General features: G+C 38.7%; 1 protein-coding gene across 1 annotated transcript in view; it reads left to right on the top strand.

The window, feature by feature from the left end:
• The window catches only part of PLXNC1 (plexin C1), a 483,607-nt gene that overhangs the window by 424,700 nt on the left and 43,918 nt on the right, over window positions 1–14,989 (top strand). Inside the window, exons 29-30 of the mRNA XM_053716896.1 lie at window positions 8,206–8,346; window positions 8,441–8,515. Of these exons, the coding sequence (XP_053572871.1) occupies window positions 8,206–8,346; window positions 8,441–8,515 (216 nt within the window). The remainder of the gene's footprint in view (window positions 1–8,205; window positions 8,347–8,440; window positions 8,516–14,989) is intronic.

The raw sequence follows: 14,989 nt of genomic DNA, 5'->3' as shown, positions 1-14,989 counted from the left end.
TTTTTTATTTATCGCAATTTTAGAGTTTGTTATTTTTTGTAATGTTAGGTTTGTTGTTTTTTTTTTGTACTGTTAGGATTTTTTAATTTTGTAATTTAGGTTTTTTATTTTTGGTATCTTATTTTTTTTAAATAGTAATGTTAGGTTTATTTATAGTTTAAGCTTAGGTTTTATTTATTTCACAGGTAAGTTTTTATTTATTTTAAGGTAGTTATATTGAAACTTTAATTTAAAGTTAGCGGGTGTTAAGTTTAAGGCTTAATAGTTTAATTTAGTTTGTCGTGATTTGGGGGGTCAGCAGTTTAGGGGTTAATAGGTTTATCTTAGTAGCAGCAATGTGGGAAGTCGGCGGTTTAGGAGTTAATAGGTTTATTTTAGTAGTAGCGATGTGGGGGTCGGCAGTTTGGGAGTTAATACTTTAATTTAGTGTTGGCGATGTGGGTGGGTGGCAGATTAGGGGTTAATAGTTTTATTGTAGTGTTGGCGATGTGGGTGGGTGGCAGATTAGGGGTTAATAGTTTTATTGTAGTTTTGGTGTTGTCGGGGTACGGAGGATTAGGGGTATTTTGTGTTAGGGTGTTAGGTTTATACATAACCTTCTTGTCTTCCTAGACATCAATGGGGAATGCATTATAGCGATCGCCATTCCGCAATCGCAGGTGTTAGTTTTTTTTCTAAAACTTTTTCTCAATTGATGTCTATGGGGGGATACGTCAAGCCAGGACTTGACTTTTGTGCAGTATGGAGCTTAACACAAGAAAGTTTTTTGTAACTTATGGCAGCGCTATGGAAAGTGTGATATTGCTAAAATGTTAGCATTATTTATGGGTTTAGTGCACAACTTGTAATCTAGGTCACTGTGTTTCCAGTAAATATATATGTATGAATATTTAAAATTGCTGAAATCGCTTTGTGACTTACCCCCTTTGCTGCGCTTAGGTTCTGTGGCATATCTGACGGCATCAGAACGAGGCTCCCATTGGAGTCTCTGGCCTAGATTTGGAGTTCGGCGGTAAAAGGGCTGTTAACGCTCCGCGGGCTTTTTTCTGGCCGCACCATAAATTTAACTCTGGTATCGAGAGTTTAATCAAATGCTGCGTTAGGCTCCAAAAAAGGAGCGTAGAGCATTTTTACCGCAAATGCAACTCTCGATACCAGAGTTGCTTACGGACGCGGCCGGCCTCAAAAACGTGCTTGTGCACGATTCTCCCATAGGAAACAATGGGGCTGTTTGAGCTGAAAAAAAACCTAACACCTGCAAAAAAGCAGCGTTCAGCTCCTAACGCAGCCCCATTGTTTCCTATGGGGAAACACTTCCTACGTCTGCACCTAACACTCTAACATGTACCCCGAGTCTAAACACCCCTAACCTTACACTTATTAACCCCTAATCTGCCGCCCCCGCTATCGCTGACCCCTGCATATTATTTTTAACCCCTAATCTGCCGCTCCGTAAACCGCCGCAACCTACGTTATCCCTATGTACCCCTAATCTGCTGCCCTAACATCGCCGACCCCTATATTATATTTATTAACCCCTAATCTGCCCCCTCAACGTCGCCGACACCTGCCTACACTTATTAACTCCTAATCTGCCGAGCGGACCTGAGCGCTACTATAATAAAGTTATTAACCCCTAATCCGCCTCACTAACCCTATCATAAATAGTATTAACCCCTAATCTGCCCTCCCTAACATCGCCGACACCTACCTTCAATTATTAACCCCTAATCTGCCGAGCGGACCTCACCGCTACTATAATAAATGTATTAACCCCTAAAGCTAAGTCTAACCCTAATACTAACACCCCCCTAACTTAAATATAATTTACATCTAACGAAATTAATTAACTCTTATTAAATAACTTATTCCTATTTAAAGCTAAATACTTACCTGTAAAATAAATCCTAATATAGCTACAATATAAATTATAATTATATTATAGCTATTTTAGGATTAATATTTATTTTACAGGTAACTTTGTATTTATTTTAACCAGGTACAATAGCTATTAAATAGTTAAGAACTATTTAATAGTTACCTAGTTAAAATAATAACAAATTTACCTGTAAAATAAATCCTAACCTAAGATATAATTAAACCTAACACTACCCTATCAATAAATTAATTAAATAAACTACCTACAATTACCTACAATTAACCTAACACTACACTATCAATAAATTAATTAAACACAATTCCTACAAATAAATACAATTAACTAAACTAGCTAAAGTACAAAAAATAAAAAAGAACTAAGTTATAAAAAATAATAAAATATTTACAAACATAAGAAAAATATTACAACAATTTTAAACTAATTACACCTACTCTAAGCCCCCTAATAAAATAACAAAGCCCCCCAAAATAAAAAATTCCCTACCCTATTCTAAATTAAAAAAGTTACAAGCTCTTTTACCTTACCAGCCCTGAACAGGGCCCTTTGCGGGGCATGCCCCAAGGATTTCAGCTCTTTTGCCTGTAAAAAAAAACATACCATACCCCCCCCCAACATTACAACCCACCACCCACATACCCCTAATCTAACCCAAACCCCCCTTAAATAAACCTAACACTAAGCCCCTGAAGATCTTCCTACCTTGTCTTCACCATACCAGGTTCACCGATCCGTCCTGGCTCCAACATCTTCATCCAACCCAAGCGGGGGTTGGCGATCCATCATCCGGTGCTGAAGAGGTCCAGAAGAGGCTCCAAAGTCTTCCTCCTATCCGGCAAGAAGAGGACATCCGGACCGGCAAACATCTTCTCCAAGCGGCATCTTCAATCTTCTTCCATCCGGTGCGGAGCGGGTCCATCTTGAAGCAGGCGACGCGGATCCATCCTCTTCTTCCGTTGTCTCCCGACGAATGACGGTTCCTTTAAGGGACGTCATCCAAGATGGCGTCCCTCGAATTCCGATTGGCTGATAGGATTCTATCAGCCAATCGGAATTAAGGTAGGAATATTCTGATTGGCTGATGGAATCAGCCAATCAGAGTCAAGTTCAATCCAATTGGCTGATCGGAACAGCCAATAGAATGCGAGCTCAATCTGATTGGCTGATTGGATCAGCCAATCGGATTGAACTTGATTCTGATTGGCTGATTCCATCAGCCAATCAGAATATTCCTACCTTAATTCCGATTGGCTGATAGAATCCTATCAGCCAATCGGAATTCGAGGGACGCCATCTTGGATGACGTCCCTTAAAGGAACCGTCATTCGTCGGGAGACCACGGAAGAAGAGGATGGATCTGCGTCGCCTGCTTCAAGATGGACCCGCTCCGCACCGGATGGAAGAAGATTGAAGATGCCGCTTGGAGAAGATGTTTGCCGGTCCGGATGTCCTCTTCTTGCCGGATAGGAGGAAGACTTTGGAGCCTCTTCTGGACCTCTTCAGCACCGGATGATGGATCGCCAACCCCCGCTTGGGTTGGATGAAGATGTTGGAGCCAGGACGGATCGGTGAACCTGGTATGGTGAAGACAAGGTAGGAAGATCTTCAGGGGCTTAGTGTTAGGTTTATTTAAGGGGGGTTTGGGTTAGATTAGGGGTATGTGGGTGGTGGGTTGTAATGTTGGGGGGGGGGTATGGTATGTTTTTTTTTACAGGCAAAAGAGCTGAAATCCTTGGGGCATGCCCCGCAAAGGGCCCTGTTCAGGGCTGGTAAGGTAAAAGAGCTTGTAACTTTTTTAATTTAGAATAGGGTAGGGAATTTTTTATTTTGGGGGGCTTTGTTATTTTATTAGGGGGCTTAGAGTAGGTGTAATTAGTTTAAAATTGTTGTAATATTTTTCTTATGTTTGTAAATATTTTATTATTTTTTGTAACTTAGTTCTTTTTTATTTTTTGTACTTTAGCTAGTTTAGTTAATTGTATTTATTTGTAGGAATTGTGTTTAATTAATTTATTGATAGTGTAGTGTTAGGTTAATTGTAGGTAATTGTAGGTAGTTTATTTAATTAATTTATTGATAGGGTAGTGTTAGGTTTAATTATATCTTAGGTTAGGATTTATTTTAGAGATAAATTTGTTATTATTTTAACTAGGTAACTATTAAATAGTTCTTAACTATTTAATAGCTATTGTACCTGGTTAAAATAATTAAAAAGTTGCCTGTAAAATAAATATTAATCCTAAAATAGCTATAATATAATTATAATTTATATTGTAGCTATATTAGGATTTATTTTACAGGTAAGTATTTAGCTTTAAATAGGAATAAGTTATTTAATAAGAGTTAATTAATTTCGTTAGATGTAAATTATATTTAATTTAGGGGGGTGTTAGTGTTAGGGTTAGACTTAGCTTTAGGGGTTAATCAATTTATTAGAATAGCGGTGAGCTCCGGTCGTCAGATTAGGGGTTAATAATTGAAGGTAGGTGTCGGCGATGTTAGGGAGGGCAGATTAGGGGTTAATACTATTTATGATAGGGTTAGTGAGGCGGGTTAGGGGTTAATAACTTTATTATAGTAGCGCTCAGGTCCGCTCGGCAGATTAGGGGTTAATAAGTGTAGGCAGGTGTCGGCGACGTTGAGGGGGGCAGATTAGGGGTTAATAAATATAATATAGGGGTCGGCGGTGTTAGGGGTAGCAGATTAGGGGTACATAGGGATAACGTAGGTGGCGGCGCTTTGCGGTCGGAAGATTAGGGGTTAATTATTTTAAGTAGCTGGCGGCGACGTTGTGGGGGGCAGGTTAGGGGTTAATAAATGTAATACAGGGGTCGGCGGGGTTAGGGGCAGCAGATTAGGGGTACATAAGTATAACGTAGGTGGCGGTCGGCAGATTAGGGGTTAAAAATTTTAATCGAGTGGCGGCGATGTGGGGGGAGCTCGGTTTAGGGGTACATAGGTAGTTTATGGGTGTTAGTGTACTTTAGGGTACAGTAGTTAAGAGCTTTATGAACCGGCGTTAGCCAGAAAGCTCTTAACTCCTGCTATTTTCAGGCGGCTGGAGTTTTGTCGTTAGAGCTCTAACGCTCACTTCAGAAACGACTCTAAATACCAGCGTTAGAAAGATCCCATTGAAAAGATAGGATACGCAAATGGCGTAGGGGGATCTGCGGTATGGAAAAGTCGCGGCTGAAAAGTGAGCGTTAGACCCTTTAATCACTGACTCCAAATACCAGCGGGCGGCCAAAACCAGCGTTAGGAGCCTCTAACGCTGGTTTTGACGGCTACCGCCGAACTCCAAATCTAGGCCTATGGAAGGGAGCTCTTGTGAGCACAACACTTCCTAGTAATGCGAACGCGAGGTCACATTCGCATTGTGCTTAACTTGTATTACCAGCGCACATCAGTGTGCACTGTTATTGCTCAATGGAGCCCTAAGCAAGTGATATTTTGCACTCCACTTGTAATCTAGCCCTAGATGGGGTTTTTTGCAAGGAAAAATGTGTAGTAAGCTTTTTTAAAGGAACATGAAACCCAACATTTTTAATTCCAAATTCAGATAGAGTGTACGATTTTAAACAACTTTCCATTTTATTTCTATTACTAAATGTGCTTCATTCTCTTGGTAACCTTTGTTCAAAAAGCAAAAATGGAACTAATGGAACCCATAAGGTGAGTGAATGGTAAGAGGCATATAAGTGCAGCCACCTATCAGCTGCTAACTCTCAGTACTGCATTGCTGCTCCTGAGCCTACCTAGGTATGCTTTTCAACAATGGATACCAAAAAATGGAGTAAATGTGTTTAAACAATTAACTGGAAAATATTTTAAAATTATACCCACTATATGAATCATTAAAGAAAAATTTGGAGTTTCATGTAAGTTTAAATTTAAATTTAAACTAATACAACTGTTCCAGGTATGTACTTCCTACTAATGTTTGTTGACCAAAAAGGCACTTCTAATGCTCAGTGGTAGATAGGTACTTCATGTTACTTTTCCTTGGTTTAGTAGTATTTCCTGGTAATGCTCAGTAAGCATAATTAAGAATTAACTATAAGACAATAAATATCAGCAAGTGAATAACTAATAATGCTATATTAATGTAACCAGCTTTTTAAAAATTAAAAAAAATTAAAAAAAATCAGACAAAATATTTAAAGGGACAGTCAAGTCACAATTAAACCTTCATGATTCATATAGGGCATGCAATTTTAAACAACTTTCCAATTTATTTTTATCGTCATAATTGCTAAAGTCTAAACGTAGGAAGGTTCATATGCTAATTTCTAAGCCCTCGGAGGCCTCCTCTTATCTCAGTGCATTCCATTAGCTTTTCACAGCCATACAGATAAATATAACATTGTGCTCACTCTCGTGGAGTTATTTTGGAGTCAGCACTGATTGGCTGAAATGCAAGTCTCTCAAAAGAACTGAGATAAGGGTATAGTCTGCAGAGGATTAGATACAAGGTAATCAAAGAAGTAAAAGGTGTATTATTATAACAGTTATGCAAAACTGGGAAATTGATAATAAAGGAAACATTTATCTTTTTTTTTTAAAAAAAAAACAATTTTCAAGTAAACTATCCCTTTAAATTATTTCATGCTGCTATCATTGTGATACTAGAAAAGGTTACAGTTTCCCTACTGGGAATTTTCATGTAACATTGTTTCAGTCTACATTATAGGGACAATTACATAAAATGTATAAGAAAGATCAGCAGTAAGAAAACAAAAAAATATTCTGACATTAAAAAGTTAAAAAAACAACTAAATTTAAATGAAACTAAGAGGAAGTGAATGTTCAGCACAAAACAACTGTAAAACATTTGAAAAATATACTGATGTATTTATAAATATTCTCTGTAAGATGGAACAGAAAACAAGTTTTGTGTATAATGCCCCTTTAAGAGGACATTAAAGATGTTTTTCTTTGATGTATTTAAAAAAAAAAAACGTTTTCCCAAATGTATTGGAGTTTGTTTTTGTTTAGTTTTTTTAGGTAATTGTTTCTGCTCCTTTTTCATATGCACAGAAAAGTATTGTCACTTTGTGTTTATAGGCATGAGGTGAAAGATTCCAAAAAGATACAGTAAAGTGTGGTACCCAGTTTGCTTTACTTGGGAGAAATTAAACTAGAAAGTATATTTTGGGGGAAATTTCCCTCAGACTGGGAAATGAATGCATGTGTTCATCATATTGCAAACTCCATGTTCCTATTTATTCTCTGCAAAAGCAGAAGTGGTCAAATGTAATACAAATATCTTCACTATATATTGCAAATTGAAAGTAATCTTGTTTCTAGCTAAATATGTTTTAATGCTGATTAATCTACTTGTACTGAACACCATTTGCCATATTTAGAAGAACCAGTCTGGACTTGTTACTGGAGTAGATACAGCTAGCTGCTGTCAATATGTTGGCAAAGTTTCTATTTTTTGCAGTGTGTTATCTTATCACCTCTGCTGAAGCCAACTAGGTATATATATGTAGCAGGGTTAGTCTTGTGAAGTCTGAAGTGAGCACTTCTGGTTCTCAGAACTGGAAAACCCACAAGTTTCAGAGTTAAATTACAGCAAAGGGAGGGGATAAATAATGGAAGTATATTGCAGACATGTTTTACTATGAACAATAAAGCTCTTTATATTACATTATTTTTTTTATTATTATTATTATTATTATTCTTTATTTATAAAGCGCCAACAGATTCTGCAGCACTGCCCATGGGTACAAGGATTAAAAGTACAATGGAGAAACAATACAATAAGAGACAACATTTTACGGACAAATAAAGGGGGAATTGAGGGCCCTATTCCCGTGGGAACTTACAATCTAGATGGGCTCTGAGCAGGCGGACAGACATCGCCGGAAATCAACCCGATCGAGTACGATCGGGTTGATTGACACCCCCCTGCTGGCAGCCTATTGGCCGCGAGTCTGCGGGGGGCGGCGTTGCACTAGCAGCTCTTGTGAGCTGCTGGTGCAATGCTGAATTCAGCGAGGTCTTTCGGACCTGATCCGCACTGTCAGATCAGGTCCGACAGACCTTGATAAATAGAGGCCATAATGAGCTAGCAAAATCTGCACAATCTATTGGTTTTCAGGTTAAAATTAATTTTAATAGAATTTTTAGTATAAGGGATTTTGAAACAATATTGTGCGGTGTCACTGCATGTCTTTGTTATAAATGTAATATATTCACTTTAACAACATGCTATTCATACAGTTGTTGCATAAACGGATATTGATATTGAGTCATAATCCTCCATATACCGACAGTAACGTTTGTACATTGTTACATTTCAGGCGGCTCCAACTAACAAACTTCTTTACGCCAAAGATATTCCACTGTTTAAAGAAGAGGTAAAATCTTTTTATAAAGAAATAAGAGAGGCACCACAATTGCTTCCCTCAGAGCTAAAAGAGTTCTTAACTCTGGAGTCAAAGGTATTTTACAAAGCAAACCAAAAAAATGTAGCATGCATTTCAAAATGTAACATACTAATATCCTGTACTAATCAAACTGTGGTTTTATTTATAGAAGCATGAACACGAATTTAAAGAAGATGTGGCTTTGCTGGAGCTGTACAAATGTATTCATAAATATGATGGTGTGGTATGTAGATTTTATTATATAAGTATACCGATATAAATAAAACTGTAATTCAACTGAATTTAAGGAGCGTCAGATTAGCGCAACTGAAGACCGGGCATAAAGGGTTATGGTTAAAATAAAAGCTGCATCAAAACAACATAAATACTGTACGTTAAAATAAACTTTTACACTCAAATAAACACTTTCTGATAAAAATTAGTTTTTTATCAGATAGAAAATATTTATAAGGGTTTAAATGTATATGGTGTATGGCAATATAATTCACATACAAAGAATGATATTTCTTTAAAAAATCTTTTTATTTTTCTAAAATCTTAATACAAAGAGACTCTTGTCTCTAATGTAGCATACTACTAATGTCTGCTAATAGCAAATAAAATAAAATAAAGTGTATAGTATAGTACAATGTAGCAATATATTCTATATCACATTGGATGTCACATACACATATATACAGCTTACATTAAGCCCATTAATGTCTACAATCCACTTTGTCTCACTATAGAACTATAAGTGTGTGGCAAATAGCAGGAGGAGTGTTTGTAAGCAGAAGCAAGGCCTGAAGTTAATTACATAAATCGAGGATATATTTGCACAACCGATTGTCCATTTTCTTTACACATATAAGTAAAGAGAATGTACAAATGGTATTCTAACAAAAAGAATACAAGAAAAGTTTTAAAATAATAAAAAGTCTCTTAAACGAGAGCGAGTATAACAAAACACTTGCCTGGCCAGACCTGTGTCACTCAGAACCACAACGCATTTCAGGGACACACCCCTTCATCAGGTGTAGCTAACAATTACTGCTCGCTCTCAGTTAAGCATCTGCTAGAAATGCCCAATGCTATTCTAACCTATGGGCTATATACCTTATTATGATGCAACCGGGGTTTCATAGAATCCTATTGCGTTCATTCTTATGAATTCTCCTAGAATATAGATATAGATATTTTGAAACATTATAAACTATTTGATGTCTGTTCTTAGACATATATATGTGTGTGGAGAAAGTAAAATGCTTCTAGCCAGAAGGAAGCCATGTCAATATTGTGCAAAAGTATTTTGTCATATATATGTGTGAAATGTGGGTGCAAGCGGTACTATTAGAGGTTTAGTGAATTGCAGACACAAAAACGGATTAAAATATACCAAAATGCTGCTAAGCAAAGTAAAGTACATAGAGCTGAAAGAGATCTATGCAAAACAAGATATGTGGTAGAAATAGTTGTTAGCGCTTATTCAGTATCTATAATAAGTTCACTGAGGACACCTCTTATACACGGCACTTACCTCATATCAGACTGAGGTCCCTTCTATTCTAGTGGAATACCATTGGGGTTACAAGACACATATGATACATTGCAGGATCCATCAGGGATTTTATTGTCTATGTCTGAACTTTGGATTTAATTGCTACATTTGTGTGAACTGATTTTATAGATAGACTAGTTGTTAAGCCTGCCCAGAGGGCAGTCTAATTTGTGTTAATAAAAAAAAATAAAAAAAATTGAACTACAGAAAAAAATTATCAAAAATTAAAAAAATAAACCTAATTCCTATGAAAATTAAAAAGCTCCCCCCAAAATAAAAACACCCCCTAATCTAATGCTGAACTACCAATAGCCCTTAAAAGGGCTTTTTGCAGGGCATTGCCGCCCTAAGTTAAACAGCTCTTTTGCAGTTACAAAAAATTCTAAGTCCCCCCTAACAGTAAAACCCCTAAACCCACCAACCCCCCCTAAAATAAATAAACCTAACACTAAAAAATCTAAACTATACATTGCCCTGAAAAGGATATTTGTATGGCCATTGCCTTTAAAAGGGCATTCAGCTATTTTGCTGCCCATCCTTAATCTAAAATAAAAAAAAAAAGAAAACCTAAGTCTAAAACCCCCCCAAAAATAAAAATAAAACCTAATCCCTATGCAAATAATAAAGTCCCCCAAAATAAAAACACCCCCTAATCTAATGCTAAACTACCAATAGCCCTTAAAATAACTTTTTGTAGGGCATTGCCCTAAGTTAAACAGCTCTTTTGAAGTTACAAAAAATTCTAAGTCCCCCCTAACAGTAAAACCCACCACCCACCAAACCCCCCAAAATAAATAAACCTAACACTAAAAAACCTAAAGTATCCATTGCTCTGAAAAGGGCTTTGTATGGGCATTCTATTGGCTGATTTGAAAAGCCAATAGAATTTCAGTAGCTCTCATCCTATTGGCTGATTTGAACAGCCAATAGGATTTGAGTAGCTCTCATCTTATTGGCTGATTTGAATTTGAAGAATCAAATCAGCTAATAGGTATTCAAGGGACACCATCTTTAATCGCATACCTTGAATTCACTATCCAGCATGCGGCAGTGATCGTACAAAGAGGATCCTCCATGCTCCATGGCTCTGCGGTCGACAGTCTTCAGTTCCAGGGTTGCCGGTCTTCAGCTCCGCGGTCATCGGTCTTTAACTCTGCTCCGCGCTGGATTGTTCCTAGAAGAAGAAAGAAGAGGTCGCCGCTTGGTAGAAGATTTCACCTCATGGGACAGGACCTTCTCTGCTGGACTTCAGGAACGGTGAGTACCAACCTGGGGGTTAGACTTAGGTTTTTTTTTAAATGTTTTTATTTAGATTAGGGTGGGCATTTTGTAAAAGAGCTAAATGTCTTTTTAAGGGCAATGCCCAAAAAATGCCCTTTTTTAGGGCAATGGGTAGTTTAGGTTTTATAGTGTTAGGTTTTTTATTTTGGGGGGTTTGGTGGGTGGGGGTTTTACTGTTAGGGGGGACTTATTTATTTTATTTTGTTTATTTTGAATGTAAAAGAGCTGTTTATCTTGGGGCAATACCCTGCGGTTTAGGGGTCAATACGGTAATTAGGTTTATTGCGATGTGGGGTTTTGCGGTTTCAGGGTTGATAGGGTAATTAGGTTTATTGCGATGTGGGTGGTTGATGGTTAAGGGATTAAGGGGTTAATTACTTTATTATTTTGCGATGTGTGGGTTTGCAGTGTATGTGTTTTTGTGTGGGATTTTCATTTTTTTGTTAAACTTCGTGCGGGCAGTGTTTTTTTTTTTTAATGCTCCTTTTGCGTTTGCTGCATCCCGGTGGATTCTTAAAATGGCAGAGTGGCACGGATGCAGCTTAAGCTGCATCCCCGTAGATTCCGAAAATGGCAGGGTGGTGAAAAAAATCCACCTTCTCTGCATCCAGGTGAATTATTTTGGCTGCGTGCGCAGCCAACATTCTGTTGGCTGCCTTGCGCTGCCAACATTCCATTGAGGATGTGTGCGCAACTGCTGATGGCGACGGACATTACAAACGCAATTATAGTATAGATAGATAGATTCAATTAACATCATATACACTCATCGGCCCTTTATTAGGTACACATGTTCAATTACTTGGTAACACAAATTGCTTCTCAGCCAATCACATGGCAGCAACTCAATGCATTTATGCATCTAGACATGGTGAAGACGACTTGCTGAAGTTTAAAGCGAGCATTAGAATGGGGAACAAAGGGGATTAAAGTGACTTTGAACGTGGCATGGTTGTTGGGGCCAGACGGGCTGGTCTGAGTATTTAAAAAAACTTCTGATTTACTGGGATTTTCATGCACAACCATCTCTAGGGTTTACAGAGAATGGTCTGAAAAAGAGAAAATATCCAGTGAGCAGCAGTTGTGTGGACGAAAAGGCCTTGTTGATATCTGAGGTCAGAGGACAATGGACAGACTGGTTTGAGATGATAGAAAGGCAATAGCAACTCAAATAACCACTCGTTACAACCAAGGTATGCAGAATACCATCTCTGAATGCACAAAACGTCAAACCTTCAAGCAGATGGGCTACAGCAGCAGAAGACTGCACCCGGTGCCAATCCTGTCAGCTAAGAACAGGAAACTGAGGCTACAATTCGCACAGGCTCACCAAAATTGGACAGCAGAAGATTGGAAAAACGTTGCCTGGTCTGATGAGTCTCGATTTCAGCTGCAACATTCAGATGATAGGGTCAGAATTTGGCATAAACAACATGAAAGCATGGATCTATCCTGCCTTGTATCAACTATTCAGGCTGGTGGTGGTGTAATGGTGTGGGGGATATTTTCTTGGCACACTTTGGGCCATTTAGTACCAATTGAGCATTGTTTAAAAGCCACAGCCTACCTGAGTAACCTTGAATTCACTATCCAGCTTATGGCGGTGATCGTACGAAGAGGATCCTCCACGCTCCATGGCTCCGCAGTCGCCAGTCTTCAGTTCCAGGATCGCCGGTCTTCAGCTTTGCGGTCATCGGTCTTTAACTCTGCTCCTCGCTGGATTGTTCCTAGAAGAAGAAAGAAGAGGTTGCCGCTTGGTAGAAGACTTCACCACATGGGACAGGACCTTCTCTGCTGGACTTCAGGAATGGTGAGTACCAACCTGGGGGTTAGACTTAGTTTTTTTTTTAAATGTTTTTATTTAGATTAGGGTGGGCATTTTGTAAAAGAGCTAAATGTCTTTTTAAGGGCAATGCCCAAAAAATGCCCTTTTTAGGGCAATGGGTAGTTTAGGTTTTATAGTGTTAGGTTTTTTATTTTGGGGGGTTTGGTGGGTGGGGGTTTTACTGTTCGGGGGGACTTATTTATTCTATTTTGTTTATTTTGAATGTAAAAGAGCTGTTTATCTTGGGGCAATGCCCTGCGGTTTAGGGGTCAATACGGTAATTAGGTTTATTGCGATGTGGGGTTTTGCGGTTTCGGGGTTGATAGGGTAATTAGGTTTATTGCGATGTGGGTGGTTGACAGTTAAGGGATTAATGGGTTAATTACTTTATTATTTTGCGATGTGTGGGTTTGCATTGTATGTGTTATTACTTTGTGTGGGAGGTTCATTTTTTTGTTAAACTTCGTGCAGGCAGTATTTTTTTTTTTTTTTTTTTTGTAATGCTCCGTTTGCATTCACTACATCCCGATGGATTCTGAAAATGGCAGAGTGGCACGGATGCAGCTTAAGCTGCATCCCCGTAGATTCCGAAAATGGCAGGGTGGTGAAAAAATCCCCTCTTCGCTGCATCCAGGTGAATTATTTTGGCTGCCTTGCGCTGCCAACATTCCATTGAGGATGCGTGCGCAACTGCCGACGGTGACGGACATTACAAACGCAATTATAGTATAGATAGATAGATTCAATTAACATCATATACACTCATCGGCCCTTTATTAGGTACACCTGTTCAATTGCTTGGTAACACAAATTGCTTATCAGCCAATCACATGGCAGCAACTCAATGCATTTATGCATCTAGACATGGTGAAGACGACTTGCTGAAGTTCAAATCGAGCATCAGAATGGGGAAAAAAGGGGATTAAAGTGACTTTGAACGTGGCATGGTTGTTGGGGCCAGACGGGCTGGTCTGAGTATTAAAAAACTTCTGATTTACTGGGATTTTCATGCACAACCATCTCTAGGGTTTACAGAGAATGGTCTGAAAAAGAGAAAATATCCAGTGAGCAGCAGTTGTGTGGACGAAAAGGCCTTGTTGATATCTGAGGTCAGAGGACAATGGACAGACTGGTTTGAGATGATAGAAAGGCAATAGTAACTCAAATAACCACTCGTTACAACCAAGATATGCAGAATACCATCTCTGAATGCTCAAAACATCAAACCTTCAAGCAGATGGGCTACAGCAGCAGAAGACTGCACCTGGTGCCAATCCTGTCAGCTAAGAACAGGAAACTGAGGCTACAATTCACACAGGCTCGCCAAAATTGGACAGCAGAAGATTGGAAAAACGTTGCCTGGTCTGATGAGTCTCGATTTCAGCTGCAACATTCAGATGGTAGGGTCAGAATTTGGCATAAACAACATGAAAGCATGGATCTATCCTGCCTTGTATCAACTATTCAGGCTGGTGGTGGTGTAATGGTGTGGGGGATATTTTCTTGGCACACTTTGGGCCATTTAGTACCAATTGAGCATTGTTTAAAAGCCACGGCCTACCTGAGTAACCTTGAATTCACTATCCAGCGTACGGCGGTGATCGTACGAAGAGGATCCTCCACGCTCCATGGCTCTGCGGTCGCCAGTCTTCAGTTCCAGGGTTGCCGGTCTTCAGCTCTGCGGTCATCGGTCTTTAACTCTGCTCCGCGCTGGATTGTTCCTAGAAGAAGAAAGAAGAGGTTGCTGCTTGGTAGAAGACTTCACCACATGGGACAGGACCTTCTCTGCTGGACTTCAGGAACGGTGAGTACCAACCTGGGGGTTAGACTTAGTTTTTTTTTTAAATGTTTTTATTTAGATTAGGGTGGGCATTTTGTAAAAGAGCTTAATGTCTTTTTAAGGGCAATGCCCAAAAAATGCCCTTTTTAGGGCAATGGGTAGTTTAGGTTTTATAGTGTTAGGTTTTTTATTTTGGGGGGTTTGGTGGGTGGGGGTTTTACTGTTAAGGGGGACTTATTTATTTTATTTTGTTTATTTTGAATGTAAAAGAGCT

Source organism: Bombina bombina, chromosome 6 (genome assembly GCF_027579735.1).
Source record: "Bombina bombina isolate aBomBom1 chromosome 6, aBomBom1.pri, whole genome shotgun sequence".
NCBI classification, from domain to species: domain Eukaryota; kingdom Metazoa; phylum Chordata; class Amphibia; order Anura; family Bombinatoridae; genus Bombina; species Bombina bombina.
The sequence above is the reverse complement of the archived record's forward strand: the minus strand, read 5'-3'. Positions and strand labels throughout refer to the sequence as shown.